General features: G+C 36.8%; 1 protein-coding gene across 1 annotated transcript; it reads left to right on the plus strand.

The window, feature by feature from the left end:
* The first annotated feature begins 1573 nt into the window (after nucleotides 1-1573).
* LOC121420476 (sushi domain-containing protein 2-like) lies at nucleotides 1574-21117 on the plus strand. The gene is made up of 22 exons (XM_041615126.1): nucleotides 1574-1816; nucleotides 3801-3925; nucleotides 4862-4951; nucleotides 5821-5954; nucleotides 6356-6452; nucleotides 7572-7709; nucleotides 8295-8460; nucleotides 9407-9670; nucleotides 10119-10256; nucleotides 10775-10934; nucleotides 11523-11670; nucleotides 12595-12758; nucleotides 13230-13495; nucleotides 14217-14369; nucleotides 14953-15108; nucleotides 15589-15734; nucleotides 16154-16280; nucleotides 17075-17338; nucleotides 17977-18177; nucleotides 18684-18866; nucleotides 19242-19386; nucleotides 20245-21117. The coding sequence occupies exons 1-22, from the start codon at nucleotides 1654-1656 to the stop codon at nucleotides 20543-20545; spliced, it is 3729 nt and encodes a 1242-aa protein (XP_041471060.1). The 5' UTR covers nucleotides 1574-1653; the 3' UTR covers nucleotides 20546-21117.
* Nucleotides 21118-21840: the final 723 nt, after the last annotated feature.

Genomic DNA, 21840 nt, shown 5'->3' on the forward strand with positions numbered 1-21840 from the left:
TGCTTATTTTTCATAAAACATTTATATTCCCAATACAGTGATATACAAACGATGATTTCACCATTCACTGTTTTTGTTTATTGTTTGAATTATACACTATTTCATTTTTACCAACTTGACATTAAGGGCCAACTTAACTGAATCATTAAATGTTCTAACAATGATAATACCACATGATCAGGGAGGAATATATTTAGTAAATACGTACAGGACAATGAGGAGCGAATTAGAATATTTCGTATTGCATATGATAACTTCATTAGCACACCGACCAGGACGTCCATATAACTGTTTGTGAAATTATTAAAGCGAAACTTACAAAATATCATAACTTTCTTACTTTACATCCGACTATTGTATTTCATATTGCTATGTTCATATGTGGCATGAAATGAAACGGAATATAGTTGAAGTTGAATTTTACCATGCATGAAGAGCTTGAAATCGCGTATTTTGCATGCTTATCTTTATCTGAAATTATATTTCAGATAAAAGGTGGTAGACAACTGAAAAATAAAATAAATAACAATTTTCTCAATTTCTGATCACCTAGTCATTATTTTGCGGTCTCGTCTCTTATATTAATGAATTTGTAAAGAAATTGTGAATATGCTTTTGTTTTGTAATAGTATTTATTAATCATTCAGCTCAATACAAATCATCGTACAAATACTCATGGTATTAACATAATCATATACAATGGATAAATTCAATAACAAAAATTAACCATTTATAACCAATACAAATTCACAAAATCATACAATAGTTGTGTAGAAAATGTATTACTCAACATTGAATAAAACTGAATGAAATTTACAAATATATGCAATACCGATCATTATCAGTTTCATCAACGATAACAGAAAATGAACAAAAACATGACCGATCTCGCACTTCTGTCATGTCTGTGGGACTATCGAGACAATAAGGTAGATTGAGTTTGTTCATTAGAATGTTCTGGAAGTTATTAAGGTTAATAAAACTTTCATTAAAGTTATTAAAACCGATGTTTTCACACGTTTAGCATTTCCAAAACAAAATAAACAGGAAATACCCCCGCGCTATGTTTGTCCATAGGAAACTAATTTTAATTATTTATTCATCCTATAATCTTGAAAGAGGTCACGTGACGTCTGAAAAACAAGCTACGGTAATGATTGATTTTGTCCCAGACTTGGTCATCTGTGACACACGATGCCCCCCCCCCCCCCCCCCCCCCCACACACATTTTGTGTGTTGTAGCAGATGGTGTACCGCAAATAATTGTTTATTATTCTGATTTTATTGGGGAAATTTCCTTACAAACGGATGTCCATTGTGATAACATTATAAAATCAACAACAAATAATAAACTATGCATATTGATTAACTACACCCCTTCCAGAACAATGGGATGGTCCGTTTGGACGCACCCCATGCCTGGTACAGCATTATGTATCGTGATGTTAATCTTTAACTATCTATTGACAAAAGCCCTGATAATAATTTTGTTTGTACATTTCCAATATGTAAGGTCACAGGTCATCCCCCATCATTCCTTGCGAGCATTTTGTTTTAATTCTACATAATTCCACACGTCCACAGTGTAAAACGCCTAAGGAAAGCGGTGTATAGAATGCGAATGATATATGTAGATTTAGGCGGGAACGGTGGATGGAAAATGATAGAAACGGTCTGAAGGAGTCCCAATACTATAAGAGGATATACGGTGGATTTCTTCGTGCAATATCATCAGGAACCAAGATGGCGAAAGGGATTTTCGTCCTAATATGCTGCTGTCTTGGTGCAGTTCAAGTAATGGCACAAACTCAGCGGTGTGAGTAAATTATCGTCCATTTTTTTTTGTTTCCGGTGTGGATGCTAAGTATTGATGAAGGTTGAATTCCAAAATGGCGCCCACTGAAATTCTTTGAACCGTGGAAAGCAATAACTGAGATAGTTTAAAGACATACAATAGCAAATTATAACGGGGAAAATATCGCATTGAAATCATGGTTCATGGTTTTATTATTTCTCCTCATTTTGAACATATTTTCTCTCTTTGTGTATATGATATTTTCGTTTAGTTTTAGTTATCATCTTTACAGTATCATATTTTATTTGTTCTGTTTTTTTCCATAGTTAATTATGCTCAATTCATTTTTTTTTCAGTATTAGTATTTATGCTCTATTCTTTGTTTATATTTGAATATGTTACCATGTTTTATATTTGTGTTTGTTCACGAAGGGCCTCAACGAAAACCAGCTTGTTGCTGATTGAGCTACCCTTCTTTTAAATACTTGAAATAAATAAATAAATATCTGTCTCTATCATTTTTAGCATTAAGTGACTGTGGAGTCGTCCTTTACGATTTTTCTAAACTCACTTACATCGGGTGATGAATACATATTAAGTTCATAACAATTATGCGCAGTTTGATAGTGAAAAGCGTTAATACCGCGTAATAATAATCACGAATCATAACAGTTATTATTAGTGATTGTTATGATTATGATTATTGTTATGATGGTTATGATTATAATCATTAGCATCTTTCTATTATCACTGTTTTGACAATTACCGTTGTTATTATTATGCATGTTATCATTATTGTAATCATCATCACTATCATCATCAGCATTGTTAATAACACGTTTTCATTATTATCTTAATTAAAAATATTATGAGAATGTGACATACATGGCCCCAAATTTCTTCAGATTTTACCAATTAAGTGAGCAAAGTCAAACTAGGCAAATAGGCGAATATGTAAAGGTCAAGTCTACCCCAGAAAAAAAAATGTTGATTTGAATAAATAGAGCAAAATCAAACTTAGCATAATGCTAAGATTTTTATCAAAATCGGATGCAAAATAAGAAAGTTATGACATTTTAAAATTTCGCTTATCTTTCACAAAATACTGATATGCACAATCCAGAGACATGCCAATTGAACCATCGATGTCCCTCACTATTTTTTATGTTTTTTTATTGTTTGAATTATACAACATTTCATTTTTTTATAGATTAGACAATAAGGACAAACTTGATTGACCATATAGTATTAAAACTAAGCTTATTTCACATGTTCAGGGATTTAATTTTTTTATTTTTGCTTCACTTGACAATGAGGAGAAAATTCAAAAATTTCATATTTCATTATGATAAAATGCAAAAGAAATAGTGGATGACGTCATCAGTTTCCCATTTGCATACCGCCCAGGATGTGCATTCACAACTGTTTTGTGATATTAAGAGAAACTTCAAAATGTCATAACTTTCTTAATTTTAGATGCGTTTTTGGTGAAATTTTCAATGTTATGCTTGTTGGATCTTTCTCGTTTTATTCAAATCATCTCCATCCTCATCATGGCTGCTATAGCATTCGCCATCATCCTTATTAATGTCAGCGATATGAGGTAATTATTCCCCATTGGTTTTTTTTTAGTATCTTGAATACATATTTACGGGCATTGTTTATGTGTCCAACAAATTGTATTCGGTTAAGATGACAATGTTTTGCTGTACTATTTGTTTCATTATTTTGTTTCATGGTTCAACTTTGAAGAAATTCATCTTGTTTACATGCATACGGAGTACAACACATTAAAAAATATACATAAATCATCCAGCAACATGCATTATACAGATCCATTTTGCCTCCGAAGAAGATTCTGCTAGGATCGAAAGCTTAGGCCCCTTTTGACTCTCTTACAGATCAATTACCATAGACATGATAGATGAGAACATTATCATAAGAATAGATATTCAGTAAAATATTTAGATTTTTTGTTAATTTCCCTCCTTTTTCTGTTCTCCAGATTTTTATCCTTTCGGAGAAGGAAATCGTGATGATTATTTGAGACAGAGCAATGATGTTGCCTCGCCAGCCATTGAACTCAGGTGGGGCATACCATTCTACAACGAGAAGTACTGGAAAATGTTTGTACGTCACTTTCTTTTATTTTCCACATTTTCCACATGGTTAACAAAATATCTTATTGAAGTATATTTTTGTTCATAAAGTCACATCCTAAATTGTCAAATCAGTAGGATTTTTACGCAGGGCCCTAAACAAGTGCCCTGGTTTTATAACCCATTTTGTCTTTGTTAACTAGTATAGACCTATTTTTTTTTAATTGATGGTATAAGTTGTAATATCCACTAGAAATCTAGTTTGATTTTGTTTTACACTTATGCAATACTTTCTACCTGTGTGTGTTACTAATTTAATTGGAACCACCGCCTTTTTCCCCCTTCAAAATGTTACTAAAATTGCAACAGTTGCAATCCGAGTACGCCAAAATGAACTATAGACAGTCATGATAGATGTATTCGTAAACACCGCCCTCTATGTAATAGCGTACAAAATACATAAATCGCGGTCCATTCAAATTAACTGCCACAAGGTATTACACAAAGTATGTTTCAGCATTGGTTTACACAAATAAATTTGCACATCAGATTGCGATTAGTGGATAATTCATAATCTGAACTCACATTTTGTGTGGCGTAATAACTTGACCGAAACGTACATTTGGTGCATTCTGTACTCGTTGGAAAGATTTTCTGACTATTTACTGAATGTACTGCGACGATATTGATAATTCATGGTGTCTAGCTTTTGATAATTCAAACTAGCTTCATAAGAAAGATCAAACGTAGTTTACTTCTACCGAAAATTCTGTTACAATAAAACAATAATAATATAAACACTGACAAATGAGCACGATGGCTATATTGGTTAGGGTTAGGTCATGATATGATTTCAATTATTTTACACTTATGACACGCTAATTAACCACTCTCATCATTTTTTCCGTCCCCACTCTTTTTTCTCCCCCCCCCCCCTTCTTCCTCCTCAATTTCCCTCCTTGTAAAGGTAAACGACAATGGAGTGCTTTCTTTTGACAATCAATACACGAAATACGATGAGGCGCAGCCCGTATTCCCCATAGGACCAGATATGGAGGTAAGTAAGTTCATTGCAACTAGAATACCGATCAAGATGACAATATTGATAATGATGATGATGATGATAAAAAGTTGGAAAGATAATTGAAAGGGGATCGTGAATTGACAGAAAATTCGAGATAATTTAGCAGCTGTAGCTAATGCCAGATTGATTTTTTACTCAATTTTTCACCGAAAACTTTTAAAATCGAATCAAATCAAATAAACCAGTCCTAGTTCCATTTTGCGCACGATCGGATCCAGGTACTTTAATGGCACGGTGAGAGAAGCGCCAACTTTGATGTCCTGATTAATCATTGTTTTTAAGTGCGTTTTTCGATAGATCCGCTTTAAATTAACACTGCGTCCACTAGTGACTGGTATTCAATAGTTGGCCAAATACAATGTAATATAACGCAAGAATGATTTTGAATAAGAAATGAAACAAATCGGCCTTCCTTCATAATTGGTGTGCTATTCTAATCACTGGGTCATTATTCAGTTTGTGAATCCTGTAATGTCAGTCGACATGGTCGAGTTTACGTAATATATTGCTTTGAACTTTGCCAGGGGCGGCTCCAGATTTTTCCAAAGGGGGGATGTCGGAGGAAAATTTTAATTATGACAAGCCCCCCACCCCTCCAAAAAAAAAGTTTTCAACTACAAATTAAGGATATTTGGTACAAGAAAAACATTTACAAGCAAAAAAAAGTCTTCAATTTCAAAAGAGGGGGGGGCACACTTCGGTTTCCATGGCATTTTTACATTCCAAATTTTTCTCCTCAAAAAGTCTCAGAAAGGTCAGATTTACAAACTTGCCCTAGAGATAACTATGAACTGGTTTATTGCAATTAAATAAGTCAATCATATTTCATTTTACTTCCAAAGGAAACGACGGACAGAGAGAGGATACTAATAGCTCCGTTTTGGGGAAATGTTGATATGACAACGCGTGGGTATGTTTACTTCCGACAAAGCACTGAACAAGAACTCCTGGACAGAGCTGCGGGGGAAATACACACGTAAGTATATCGCAAGATGTACAAATTCAGAACATGTCAGCAATGTTCAGAAAGGCATTAAAACCTATCTCCTTCCAGGGGAAATCAAGGATTTTCCAAAAGGGTAGTGCATTATTTTACCGGAAAAAGTAACAAGCCAAAATCAAAGGTCTTTATTTCCAAGTAATGGTGATTTATGTCAGGAAAATTTTGACAAGGTACTAGAAAATCCCCATTTGCGTATGCAAGACGTTTTCCACCAGTATTTTTTTTCTCAAGTGGGGGCGGGGGGCCACGGGCCGTAGTTTGTTGATTTATCATTCTATTAATGAGAAGTATGGTCTCATTGTAGAATTATGGGCGACCATGCAGAATGTCATTTACTAATTGCAATATCGTCTATTTACATTTTTCCGCGAAAGGGCATTCGTGGAATGGGATGATTTTCAGCCTAAAGTCCTCGTCATAGCGACCTGGGTGGAGGTCGGATTCTACGGCATTGCTGACGGATTTAATTTGGTAAGTAAATGGTTTCAAATTTTACGATTCATGTGATTATTTTTACTTTTTATAAGTTTATTCCAGATCTAATGAAAGATAATAGTATGTTTTGGGGCCCTTTTTCAGCCACATTGATTTACGACTGTAATTACTGACACATCAATTTTCATTGTGAATTCATTTTTGCTGTATGTTTAACTGACATAATCATTAATGTAAACACAAATATATAATTATCCAGGGTTGGTCCGGTAATGTTTATTCGAGGAGCAACCCTGATGGAAATTATCAGCACTGGCAGACCATCCCATGATGAATACTATCCACTATACCTTCGAAAGAATTTGATTTCTATGCCCTCTTTAAGTTAAAACAACAGATCTGTTTATAAGTCTTATAATGATCCATTCATGTTGTGGCATAAAGTAAAATAAGCATAAGCACACGAACTTGTTTTCATAATTATGCTTTAGTATACCTCAGGAGATTACTGTAAATTGTTTTTTTTCTCGTAATAATTTTCATTTAAGTAGTAGGAATCGTTATTCAGAAAAGGCCTGCTCGCTTCTGTAGCATCTGTAGTATAGGGTTTGGAGTAATGTATCGTAATATTTGATGGTAGCAGCGGTGGTATAATACATATTGCTCTCACCTCTCATGCAATGCCGGAAATTTCAAAGGATGAATTGGACTAGCAAGCAAGGTTTATGTATTATGTTATTATTTTGACATAAAAATGACTATTATTAGCTAAAGTATTGTCTGTAATTTAAGCATTATTAGTAATATTATAACTATTATCATTTTATCATTTTTATTGATGTTGTTGTCATCATTATTATTATCATTTTAAATTATTATTATTATTATTGATGTTATTATCATCATCATCATTATTACAATATATATTATCATGTTTGCGTTACAATCGCATCCCGTCACAAGCTTTTGCTTTCAAGGATCAACGACTTCTTCTGTTAACAAATTCATATTTTTATGACAAATGATTTTGCATAATTCATATTAAAAATTGAAAGTTTGTGAGATAATGGAAGAAAACCAATGCTTATTTCAATTTGAAATTGAAAATTTTATTCTTATTCCTGTTATTATTATCGTATCATTATATTTTTTCAGAGGAACTCGTTTCAATGTATCATCGCAAGTGATGAATTCGAGACGTTTGCTATCTTTATCTACGATCAAATAGACTGGACCTCAGGTACTGAGAGTAATGGAGGTCCAACAACAGGTATCGGTGGTACACCAGCACAGGTAACATTTCTTCTTCTTCTTCTTCATCATCTTCATCACCATCTTCGTCTTCTTCTTCTTCTTCCTTCTTCTTCTTCTTTTTTTCTTCTTCTTCTTTTCCTTCTTCTTCCTCTTCTTCTTCTACTTCTTCTTCTTCTCCCTCCTCTTCTTATTCTTCTTATTCTTCCTCATCCTCTTCTTCTTCTTCGCCTTCTTTCTTCTTTCTCTTCCCCTTCTCCATCTTCTTGTGCTTCTTGTTCTTCTTCTTATCATTATTATTCGTCTTCTTCTTTCTCTTCCTCCTCCTCTTTTCCTTCTTCTCGGTTTCTTCATTTGATTTTGAAATAAAACCCCTGGGCGTCTTATAGTTAAACCATATCGTTTAACTCTTACACCCTCCTCCAAGCCCCCCCCCCCCCTTAACTTATCATCGGATGATCATAAGCCCAATCGCCCGAATCTTGTTCAAAAGAAATCATATATCTCCCTTCACTTGCTAGGGACTGAACTGGAATAGCATGTAGGGTCACAGAAATCATCATTTTCAAAAGTTGTTAAAATTGAATCATTCCAAACAGTTAAACTAAAACATTTATCTACAACCAGGTCGGTTTCAACGCTGGTGACGGTTCGAAGTCGTTCTCTCACCAATACTCCCGTGACAACACCTTCTTGAAAAACCTCGTCACCGAATCCAACATCGAGATCCCCGGATTGTGGGTCTATTACATAAGTTCAGTGAGCGTCGACATCGGCGGTTGCACAACGGCTGGTGAGTCACGACGTCATAAAAGAATATTGTTTGGTGTTCGCGTTTACGACGCGCGGTGGATTCAAGAACATACAAATAGGGATTGTCAAAGGCTCTTCTTGACAATGAACAACCAAGAAGTGTTTGTCGAAAATTAGTCAATCAAAGCAGCATTTTCGTCATTGATTAAGGACATGAAGGACAAATGGCTTCTTTTTTGTCAGGTTTGAAGCTTGGGACGCAATTACTGTTCCGGTACACCAGTTTTCGACAAATACCTCCAAGCTTATCTTTGTCATTTGATGAATATTTTCATGCATTCAATCTGTTCTTGAATCCTGCCAACGTCACTGAGTGGAAACTCCCTCATGCCGAAGTCACAACGGCGAAATCGACTCCGGACCGATCAAATATGTTACGTTATTGTCAATGGCATGTCATCGTTCGGTTATGAGTCGGTTTCGGTTACAGTCGCACCAACGAAACCGACTCCAGGGTAACCAAAACTGACTCCAGGCCGATCAAATTTGATACGTTGTAATTGCCAATGGCAGTCGGTTTAAAATCGATTTCGGTTACAGTCACACCATCGAAACCGACTCCAGACCGATCAAATATGTTTCGTTATTACCAATGGCATATCATCGGTCGGTTTGGAATCGGTTTCGGTTACAGTCACACAATCAAAACCGACTCCAGACCACTCAAACCTATTACATGTACGTTGTTTCATCGATCGGTTTCGGATACAGTCACACACCATCGAAACCGATTCCAGACCGATCACATATATTACGTTATTGTCAATGGCATGCCGTCGATCGGTTTGGGGTCGTTTCGTTGTTAAGACTGTTTCATATTAAACGGATAATGAATTACACTTACAATTTATTGTGTTTTCCATGTTAACCCGTGCTCATTACCAAATCCAATTCCAAAACCGAGTCGAATTATAATTCCATCGTAGGTGAGGTGAAGACATTCCCACGCTTCGACTCTATGCTTGGCCACCAGTTCCTTTACATCCAAGGACCATGCTTCACCCTCGAAGACGACATCTGGCTCCAGTTTGGTCCTCAGGAAGACCCCATCGCTCTCACTAACTGTACCTGGATGAGTTCACAGCGAGCTTGGTGCGTCGTACCTACGTTCTTTCAAGTGGGCCGCATCGAGACGCGCGTGTCGAACAACGATGCTATTACGTTCCCGTACACCGGGGTGTTTGATATAGGTGAGAATTTTTCTGTGATTTGGGGGTTAAGTATCATGGGCCATTAATCGAGTATTTTGTTACTTTGGACAAGCTCTTCTTACGTGCTCTTTACCCACTTTCTTATCATCTTTATCTTCTTTTGATAGAAATAAGTGCAATCTATAGACCTTCCTATAATAACGTCACCCACTCTTCTGTGTCGTCTTACATTTTTTATGCAGGTGCATACCCACTTATGCGTCAATTTAATTCATCACATATAAACAAATTTTGGTTTTATATTTTCATTCTTGAGGTTACGAGTCTTTGTTTTTTTCCTTCCTCCATATTCAGCATCACCGAATATCCCACTATCACAGTCATAATAATACTACACGTTTTCTGTAAGTTTCGTGGATTTCGATGACCGGCTTTTGTTGTCTCTTGTAACACTCTTCCTTGAATGTAAATTTTATTTCTCCTTTAGTTGACATTGGAGATGTCCCGGCTGGTATAAAGAGAATAAATCCTCATAGCGAATCCTGGATGCTGGCTGACCGTAAGGTAGCAATTGAATGGGACCCAAGCTTAATCAACTACACGCAGATCAATATTGATTTACTAAGTAAGTTCCTGCATTTAGCTGACTTGTTTATTGAAATTATCATGTTTATTTCTTGTTGGCCTTTATCGCGTTTCTTGTTCCAAATGACATGAATGAAGCAGTTGACCACTGGAAAGGTCACAGTGTTCACATAGTAGACGATGTATATGGTGTGTAGGTGTGGTTTACAACGTTATAATCAAAGTGCATACGATTAAATTGTGGACACCTTCAGTGTGTACGTCTATGTTCTCATAGTTATTAGACATATTGGAATGAGATTCACAATGTTGATTTTATCATTTTGTGCAGCTGATTTTACAGCATTGTATTCCACACTCCTGTATTCTAGTAGATTTTCTTTTATGTAAATAATTACTTTCTGGTGATTTTTTATTTTATTTTGTCGTCTATCATCAAGATTAGACTTACTGGTTTCGTTATAAAGACTCATTATTTTATGTATATTAAGTTATTGTTAATAATCCTTTTAAAGTGTTATTTGGAATAAAAATCTTATCCCTTTTTTAAATCCACAGCGTATAGTGAAACGGATGGCGTACCGAGCTGGGAAGAAACTGAGGACATTGAACATGACGCCCCAAATACTGGACGTTATGAGTGGATCCCCGAACCTGTCGGGAGTATCACGCCAGAAAATGCTGTTGGTGTGATCAGAATTACCCGGCGATACAAAAGGTACGAGAGTTTATTAATGGGAACAGAACCATTTTCACTGCCGAACAGAATGGGGGAGGGGGGCATGGACCCAAAAATATTTACGACCAATAAAGGAGAGGAGAAAAAGTAGAGGAAAGAGGGGAATTGGTGAAATATGATATTATTTTCTGAATGTCGTGTAAAACGCTATTAAAATTTAGATTTTTGTACCAAATAGGATGAAATTTTTTTGCTCGCTTGCTTCGATCGATGTAATAAATTGCAACATAGATATTTATAATGTAACTAATAAAATGACAGAAACCAATTAAAATGTAAGCCTAAAGCTTTTGATAAGGCCTATGATGAATGTATTATGTATGAATGTACATGGTGGAACAGCGTCTCCAGAGTGTGTTCTCGTGAGGGACCTCCCATTTTTTTTCCAAAATATATACTTTTTGTGTTACAGACTCACCAGGTAATAAATTATATTGTCACATGTCTCTCTAACAGACTTTGGTTCGTTTTTTTTTTCGATTTTTTGTTGTTGTTGTCTTCATTAACATAATGGGTGTTGTTTTATTTATCTGAACAATTTCAAATGTGATACACTTTTTTTCACAGATCCCTGTTCGCTATATGGAGTGATGTTCACTGGCTTGGTTATATGATGAATGATAAATATCAGCGGAATCCTGGAGCCTACTCTAATTTACAATGCGAGATATGGAATGAAAAGATGGACAACGAACCGGTTTGGAATTATGATCAGGTACGTACAATGTGGCATTTTAAAGCTAAAGACAGGGACCGCGGAAGCGGGGGTTGCTTCAGCCCCCTACTTTCCTCCAAAACCTATCAAAAACCATATGATTGTGATTTTGAAAACCGTTCCGCGGCCCCTGAAAGACATGATTTAGGTAGACAGCTTTCATAAGGTCGAAAAGGTCGAAGGTAATCTTTTCTTGGCTTTCTCTCTTCAAATTGGCAGCAATTATAAATTCTTTTTTAACTTTCATTTATCGGAGAAGACGAAATGTGAATAAAACATGACACAAAATTAAAGAGGATTGAAAGTAGTTGCAGTAAATAATGAAATGACCAGAAAATCTGCAGAAACATCCCAGATCTAGAGCTGGTACAACTACATTAACTGTGCTTTGTGGGGGAAAAAATGAAATCTAAGCTGAGAACGATCGAACTGAATATTTCCAAAGGGGAAAATAGGCATACATGTATATGGGTCAGTGTACATACATTGCTTAGAAAACGACTAGACATTTGGATGGAAGTTATCTCGCCTATTCTGCTTATTTCTCAGCAATTACGAATTTCATTAATAATCATTTGAAACACATTTTTTTATTGATACATGCTGAAACATGGGTGGTGGTTTTATGGGATTCTGTATAAATTCATTTCAAAATCGTTACAACGTGCAGGCATTTATCTGTATACATGTAGTTAAAAAAAAAAATTATACCGAATAGTTGTCAATGTGCATTGGAAAATAGTGATTGTTTAATGTAAATCGTGCTGCCAATTTAAAGTGTGTAATTATTAATGATCAAGTATATACTTTGTTTGATCAGGAGCGCCCAGTTGCGTGATTATTATCCAGAATATAATATAATGATTTTGCAGAGTTCACGTCGTTTCAATAGTATGATTCCATTTTTGTCCAATCCTTCATTAGGATTTGAATCCATGTCCGTGCGACCTGAGCCAGGCGCTGGCGGACCGCGCCCGTTTCCGTCCGCTGGATTTCTGCGATATGTCGACAGCGGGTTTCGATGACGATGAAGATTATTGTTTCCTACGGGAGGGCATCAAGCATTGCGTCATCAACATCATTAACAGGTTGGGAGATGGGAGATATAAGGCTAGAGGAGGAGGATTTAAAGATAGACCGATAGAGAATGGAGCATATACAATATTATAAATTATAATTATTTGCAAGCTTAACGAATAGAGAGAGGAAGTGGGAGGGCAGCTTTACACAGTGTCGAGGCATGTTAGGGAAACAAGAAAGATCAAAAGAAAATAAGAAGTAAAGTGTGTATTTGTTGTGCTTTTATAGGGGGTAGTTTGTTTATTTGTTGTTTTAGTTTAATTGGGGAGGGAGAATAGGGTGGTCTGCCTGTATTGCTACATTCCCATAAAGATACTTTTACATTTCTCCCAAAAAAAATATTTAATGATGTGTTACTTTCTCTTCAAAGCTATGGATAATTTTTAACTTTTTATTAATTATTACACTGCTTATTGCTTCGTGCGTATTTTTCCCCATTTATTCGGCATTTTTAATATTTTCTTGTTTTTTTTAATCAGCCCCCAGAATGCTGATTCTGTCTGTTGCTATGACTACGAGGAAAATTTGGTTTATGCGGGCGACAGTTTTTCGGGCAGTTTCTCCCACCGCGTGACTGTGAACGGAGTGCCGCCCTACAATGCCCCCAAGGCTGTCCCGGTGCTTTCTACTTGGATAAACGATATCATTCCATACTACACATGTTGTGTCTGGGGTGATCTTTGTGAGTATTACCAGTATCACCGCCCCACCAGGGACTGCAGATGGTACGATGCCCCTAGAATGGGTAAGCACCGATATTCATATACATATTTTGTCTTAAGATATTTCATAGAACAATTGCCTTCAATAATTTCTTATTCAAAATCAAGAAAAAAGATTCCCCTCATTGACTCTTTTGTAACAACTAAAACCTATTTGGGATGAAAATATTTCTCTTATTGATCAAAACGAAAACACCAATATTTCACCTTCCACTTTTCAGAAAATGTTTGGTATACTAAGTGATAATTTTTAACTTATATATTTTTCCAACGGTTAAAATATTTCATTTATGTCTGCAAATTTCTAAACAAACCCTCGAGTGTCGACGGTTTTAAAGCTCTGTTAATAATTTATGTAACATGGACTTAAAATATTATCTTTTGCCAAGAAAAAACATAAACTCGCTTTTCATTTCCAAGAGTGGATGTTTGATTTTAGTACCTGATTACATCAATGTTTCACTTCGAGTTGCTTTGTGTTTATAATTGTCTTTTCTTATTTTTTTCCCTTGATTTGTATTTTATTTATTTATTCATTCTTAACATTTCTGGGAGAAGACCCCCTAAAACTGTTCAGGAGTATCTCTCTTTACCCCTGATCACTTTTTTTTCTTGAACTTATCTGGGAGAATCTCCCATAAAACTTTTCTGGGGGACGCAGCCTCCTCGGGATCGCCGTCACTTGTAATAATATTGCAGATGAGATGTTATTTTATTGGAATATGTAATTTTCGTTTCTAACAGCCGTTGTATTTGGAGACCCGCACTTTGTGACATTTGATGGCGTTGAGTACAGTTTCAATGGGAAAGGCGAGTGGACGCTCATGCGATCCACGACCGGGGCTCAGAACCGGTTTACACTGCAAGGAAGAACCGAACAGATGCTGGATTGGCAAGGTTAGTATGAAGGTGACTTTGTTTGGGAGAGAATTGCGAACGTATTTTATCTACGACATGTCCGTCTTATATGTTTCTTTCTCTCTATTCTACAGATGACCCATTTTTTTAAAGACTTTGACTTAGGTTTCACGACCATTTCTTTTCGAAGTCTTGCCTGAACTTTTAACTAAAAAGAGAATAATTTTGTTCATATCCACACTGAGATCCGAATCCGCAACTTTGCCAGTGATGACATTTCTGGTATAGTTTTTACATCGATTACCTTTTATCTTTCGACATACAAAAGTACAAAATCTGGTATAAATATTCCTGTGTTATTTCAGATAAGTTTATTGACACGCTAGTGTTGTTGCTTCTTAAATTCATTAATTAGTCTTTGGTTCTTTATATTTGTTTGTCTTTATTATAACAGGCACACCAACGAAACCGACTCCAAACAGACCAATAGTATGTCATTGGGAATAATGTAATAATTTTGGTCGGTCTGGAGTCGGATTCTTCGATGTGACTGTGCTGCTATGATTTATCATCTCAGTGACCATTGGTGACACAGTATCGTATGCTATTCTTTTTTCTTTAGGAAATATTGTTCAGGCTACACGTGTCACCTCCGTAGCGATGAAAGAGGAAGACAGAGAGAACATTGAGATTCAACATAGTTCAAAGACCATTCTTCAGGTTGTCTACCAAGGACAGTACCTCAAGATTGACACACAGACCAGGCTTGCTTTAGATGGTAAATTTGCATTCTTAAAGCCACCCTACCACATTCACTTTCAACAACCGTGGTGGAGGGATCTTATGGGGTGTTGCAAGAAAATATTTGCAGTCAATCGCAAAAAATTATGTTGCAGTTTTACAGTTGATTGATCACTTCTTACTTCAGCAAATCAGATTACATTCCTTGTTTTCTTGAGTAGATTAGCAATCAATCGCATCTTTGCAATCAATTGCACAGAATGTGCTTGATTTCGGGAACGAAAATAGACTTGCGATTGATCGCAAGTTTCTTGCAATGCCCCATTAGTTTCATACTTTGGAAAACATTCCCAAAAGGAGATATTAAATGGATGAATAAGCATCATTTCCAAATCACGGCTTGGGGTTATGAAATTCATGCCAGTACTACACATGCTACATGCTCGCCGTCTATTTTCCGTGTTTTCAGTCAACAATGATTCATTAAATAATATGCCAACCTCCATTCATCTTCCAGGTTTCTACCTCTCGTTCCCGAAGATTTACGAAGGAGGTAACGTGACCCAGGTCATCGTCACGTTCCAAGATTCTGAGATCGGTATCGTCATCAACGGCACCGCCGAAGGGATGTTCATCCAGGTCGTCATCCCCGACGAATTCAAGGTAGATTACTGATCCAAATAGATAATGATGGTGGTGGTGGTGGTGGTGATGATGATGGTGATGATGATGGGGATGATGATGGTGGTGATGATGATGATGGTGATGATGATGATGGTGGTGGTGGTGATGATGATGATGATGGTGGTGCTGATGATGATGATGATGATGACGGCTAAATATAATGTCCTAGGCGATGCCTCGCGCGTTTTAAAACTCTTCCAAACTCTTCATAGTGATAATGCCCTCGAGGATATTATAATTCAAATTAATTGAATTACAAACGGACCATGCAGTTTCCCAAATCGTCAGTGTTTTTTTTTTGTGTGTGTCGTTCTTTATTTCTTCTGTTTTAAGTTGTTGATCTTAATTTCTAAACGTTCCTTTTATCCCTCATTCATCCCCGATGTGTTTCGATGTAGGGTTACGTCGAGGGGCTGATGGGTAACTGGGATGAGGTACCAGACAATGACTTGACCTCCAATGGTGGGACATCGGTTGACCCGAACGCAACGGCGGAAGTCATCTACAACCAATTCGCAAAGTCATGTGAGTTTTATGGTAGATCTTTAAGAAGAACAGACACATTATGTTAATGGCTCTGAATAGAGTAATCAATTCGTCACTTATATACGCATTCATATTTATTGTGCTAGCATTCTATATCAATGCTATTTCTAATTCTTCATTTTTGTTCATTGGATATTAGTTTTACACGTTGAGTAAACCAAACAAATCTAGACCAAATATTTCTCTTATTGGGATAGGAAGTATGAGGTAGATAAGAACGGCGATGATGATGATGATGATGAGGATGATGTTGAAGGTGATGATATCAATGTGTCGATGTTATTGCTGAACATTGCTGTAAGACTGATAAGTTACATGTAAATGATACATGGTGGTTAGCTGATGATGATGATGACGATGATGATGATAATGATGATGATGATGATGATGATGAAAATGATGATGATGATGATGATGATGATGATGTGATGATGATGATGATGATGATGATGATGATGATGATGATGATGATGATGATGATGGTGATGGTGATGATGATGGTGATGATGATGATGATGATGATGATGATGATGATGATGATGATGATGATGATGATGATGGTGATGGTGATGATGATGATGATGATGATGATGATGATGATGATGATGATGATGATGATGATGAAGATGATGATGATGATGATGTTGAAGCTAGAGATGGCGATGTTATTTTGATGGATGGTGATAATGATGGTATGCATGATGACATGATGGCAAAATAGTACTTCCATCAGGATTAAGTCATTGGCCCTCTTTTATTCTGAATCTCACCAGGGGAGATCAACCCGGCAGAAAGTCTCTTCCTGTATGATCAAGGAAAGAACCACGATTTCTTCCAGGACAACGACTTCGTACCCGCCTTCAATCCTCCTGACGGAAACCTTCCCACGTACCTCGACACCCAGGTCATTGTCGACACGTGCGACGGAAATACGTACTGCATCTATGACATCCAGTCCACCGGTTTCCTTCAACTTGGCAAGGCTACGAAGAAGGCATACGATGACTACAAACAAGCGCAGAGGGCGCTGCGTGATGGTGAGTGTCAATCGTCGATTAAATTCAAGGATTTAATGGAGGTTACCCACTTAATAGTAAAGTTACCATCCAGTAATTTGTATGCAACTACTGGCCAACCATTCAGTCCATGCCACACTCGACGTCGTGTACTGTATCAATATTTGTCCAGAGCCTCTTGAGCGTAACTCGTTGTTTGATTTAAATAGCTACGTAAGCTATAGTCACACAGACTATATCGATACAAACTCCAAAACCAACCTATTATTATGGAAATCACGTGATGGGTTTGGTCGATCTGTCTCCAGTCTTAGAAAGAGTTATGATTGATCCGAACAACCTCAATTCTACCGAAATCCACAATAAATTTGAACAATGTCCTTGTGAACAAAGAGAAACACGCTGGATTTTCAAGAAAACACTGAATGTTTGAAAATATAATAGTAGGAAAATATTTTGAAGAAACACGCATGTTAGATGTAGTTGTTGCTGGCTTTCCGTAGTAATTTGTTGTGGTTGATTTAATCAATCGCAACTCTTTGTAACACAGTCCCAGAGTTGGTTTCGTTGCCTTGGTTGTGACTATAGCACAATCAACCTAATCCGTTTATCAAGTTATCGATTTCCTATCCATTAATGTCTGCCATCTTTTTTTTCAGTGGTGACTTGCCAGTACATCAGGACACCGAAGAACGGTACCAAGACATTCCTGAGAGAGAGAAATCACAAGGTCGGGTCCGAGCTCGAGTTCCGGTGCGACGATGACTTCATACCTATCGGTCCCGAGTACCGTGTGTGCCAACCGAGCGGTGATTGGAGCGGAGGAGCACAGGAAGATGACATCGTCAATGAATGTCTAGGTAAGAAAGTAGTCTTCTTTGCAAACCCTTCTCTCGAGTTAAGGGTCTGATTGTGCAGCCTCTAATGCCCTTTGTACTGAATGGCCTGTCGCTTAGGATTGAACAGCGAGTATTGTATGTGTTAGTCTTTGTGTGGAGACTCACTCGTTGATCAAAGTTTCAATCAGTGTTTGTGTCTGCAGATTAGTAAGACACTGGGAGGGGGTCTGTATTACAAATTTACTTGTAGAGTTATGTATGATTTTCCGAGCAACTAAATTGAATAAAAGTGTCAAAATGTAAAATTAATTTTATTTGTGTTTCAGTTAAACGCAATGTCCAATTTTGTCTGATAAGCTCAAAATCAACAGTACAGTAAGCAACAAAATTATTCATAGATAGGGATTTGACTTTTTTAGCATATATTCCTGTAAGGATAAGGTTGCATTTAATTTTTTTTAGCAACGACGATGCCCCCATCCCTGTTAGCAAAGCCTCATTGACATTTTCAATTTTCTTTTCTGTAGAGAGTCTATTATGTGGAGGATTGGAGACACCCATACATGGTTCCATCTCGGCCGTAGATGCCGCTCCCGAGCGCATCGAGGTCTCGTACAGTTGTGACATCGGTTACGAACGCTACGGAAACCAGTACCGCCATTGCCGCCAAGAGTTTGAACACTGGAGCGGCTACAAACCCGGCTGCTACCGTAAGTATCGTTCATAATGTTCAGCATGTTTATGGAGATATTTTAAAGAGAGCAATGATTCAAATGTGTGAAAGGATTTTGTAGTTGATAGTGAGCGAAGTGGGAATAGGCAAAAAAAATACATGATTACTTTAAAAAAAAATGAAAGGCAGTAACTACCAAATAATTAAATCAAGAAAGCTATGATGAGGGAAAAAATGACATGATGTTACTGCAACAATTTCAAACGATTGTCACGCTTTGGTGATAATTAGAAGTATTGATGTGGGTTTTATTTTCTACTTTTTGAAATATATTCTCACGTGTTTAGTATTATGGTTTGGTGGTTTGTGATTTTACTTGGCAACTTCATTTTTTTTCATTTCGCTTTGACAGAACAACTCAACCCGCTGGAGTTGGCTATGGCCATCGTTGGTGGAGTGGTAGGCGCAGTACTCATCGTTGCAGCCGCTATCTTCATCTTCGTTTGGGCAGCCAGGAAGGATAGGAAAGATGACAGACTCAAGAGAGAAAAAGAAATGTAAGGAGACGTTGATCATGATGATGATGATGATGATGAGGAAAATAATGATGAGGATGGTGATGATGATAATGATGATGATGATAATTATGATGATTTTCATGATGATGGCGATGACGGTGATGGTGATGATGATGATGATGATGATGGTGTTGTTGATGATGAAAATTATGATGATGATGATGATGATAATAATGGTGCTGTTGATGATGAAAATGATGATGATGATGATGATGGTGATGACGATGATGGTCATGATCATGATCATGATGATGGTCATGATCATGATGATGATGATAGTGATGATGATAGTGATGATGATGGTGATGTTGACGATGATGGTGATGGTGGTGATGATGATGATGGTGGTGAAGATGATGGTGATGATGATAATGGTGTTGTTGATGATGAAAATGATGATGATGATGATGATGATGGTTATGATGATGGTGATGATGATGGTGGTGATGATGATGGTGATGATAATGGTGATAACGATGATGATGATGATGATGATGATGTTAATGATGTTGATGATGATGATGATGATGATAATGATGATGATGGTGATGATGATGATGATGATGATGATAATGACGATGATGACTGGAGGATGACCATAAATCAGACGGTGCTGGTAACGGCATTGCTAACGAGGTCGTGATGCCCTTTATTTAAATGATGTTGATGATTATGACACATCATGATTGTTGAGTGATGTTGCTTGTGTTAGGCTATCATTGGCATTAGATAGATAAAACTCTTTAACATGTTTTTCTGAACCACACATAAATGTGCAAAACATTTTTAAATAAAATGTATGACATTTTGTACTCTTTTAATCTTGCCGTTATCCAGGTTTTCGGATATCGAAATGAAAACCACGCCTCAGACCCAGTCAGGCTATCACCGCGGGCCACCACCCGTAGAGAAATCAGGTCTGCAGTATGGTGCAGGGACCAGCCGTGATCCTTCCCCTTACCGGGCCACTCCAGACCCCAGTCAGTACCGCCCAGTAGCCCAACACCAGGCCCCATATCCTCCTGCTGGTGGCCACCCAGCTCACCCACCGGCCAACTACCCGCCGCCCGCCCCGCTCACTCTGCAAGCAGAGGTGGAGCAGGAGAACAAGGGTTATGCATCCGAGACTTGGGCTTAAACGTGATGACAAACCCATAGGAGAGGGCGCTCTTACCTAGATTGTTGGCCAAATGTTGATTTTGTTTTCCCACTATGGCCCAAAGTTGGGGAATAGTCGTTCCTTCCACTGTTTTGATACAGTTTACTTCGGAAAAAATAACTGTATTTTAAGGAGTTAATATTTTTCCTAATTTTAGAGAGTTATTTAATAACACCATGCACCACTCATTTCATTCACCAAATTGGGCAGAGGTGGAAATTCGATATTGCTCTTCAAACTAATTTTTTTTTAATAAGTGTTTTATAAAACGAATTTTGTTGTATATGTAGATTGTACACTTTTATTTCATGTTGCGTTTACACCATAGATTTATATACAAAATATTCCGATTGAAAAAATATTTGTTTCAGTCGCTTTCCAACATTCATTAGAAGGAAAGCCAAGAGATGAGGCCTTATAAAACCGAACCTTGAACTTTCAATGAACGATGATTTATTTGAAAATCGATGCAACATATATAGTATCCATCCACTAAATCATGTCTTTCGAAGTGATTTTTCAAGAGCAAAATGAATTCTAAGAGATGCCTGCCTAGATTATAAAAGAGGAAATATTCCTAGAGTTAATATTTATAATTGCAATAAATTCTATATATATTACTTCAGGTGGTTCTAATAGATGCTACAATCAATCGATTTGCTTACAAATAAAGGAGTGTTGTGGGAATATCACATTTACTTTAAAAGTTGAAGTTACGGCGGCTTATGTAAGGGACTAGGTTTTAGATAGTTGAAGTAGAAAATGGAGATTTTTTGCTTGAACAGTTAAAACTGAACGAGTTATTGTTATGTACATTTGCAGCTTTCATTCCATGCTTTAGATAATAGTTGAAGAGTTTTCGTGTTACATCATTGTTGTTATAAATATTGCCATCTTTATTGCGTGTTATTTAAATAATCAAAGAAATACTTGAAAAGGGGGATATTGCGTTTCCTTGCCCTAAGTTAAACGATTTTAACGATATACTTTTTTTTATTTCGTGAGCAACGCATATCGATCGCATTAGAAACTTCCTACGATTGTAAAAGCTAATATTGAGAATCGTCAAGGTTCCAAAAGCGACGAAAATCGATCAGGTGTAATTTGAATGAAGGTGTATGTTTTTTTTTATCGGGAAAAAGGGAAATGGATATAACAATAGAACAAAGATCATAATCATTCTGTGCTGTGAGGAATCATTTTATATCATAATCAGCTTAAACGAATTAGGATAAAGTAACTTTTTTCCATTTTCCTTGCGCTTGTTTGTATTT

Source organism: Lytechinus variegatus, chromosome 8 (assembly GCF_018143015.1).
Source record: "Lytechinus variegatus isolate NC3 chromosome 8, Lvar_3.0, whole genome shotgun sequence".
In the NCBI taxonomy this organism is placed as follows: Eukaryota; Metazoa; Echinodermata; class Echinoidea; order Temnopleuroida; family Toxopneustidae; genus Lytechinus; species Lytechinus variegatus.

Excerpts from the sequence above, each read along its gene's own strand:
- LOC121420476 (XM_041615126.1), top strand. The coding sequence starts at position 1,654 with ATGGAAAATGATAGAAACGGTCTGAAGGAGTCCCAATACTATAAGAGG. Across the intron at positions 1,817-3,800 it reads AATGGCACAAACTCAGCGGT|ATTTTTATCCTTTCGGAGAA; the intron begins GTGAGTAAATTA and ends TCTGTTCTCCAG. Across the intron at positions 11,671-12,594 it reads CGGTTTGGAATTATGATCAG|GATTTGAATCCATGTCCGTG; the intron begins GTACGTACAATG and ends ATCCTTCATTAG.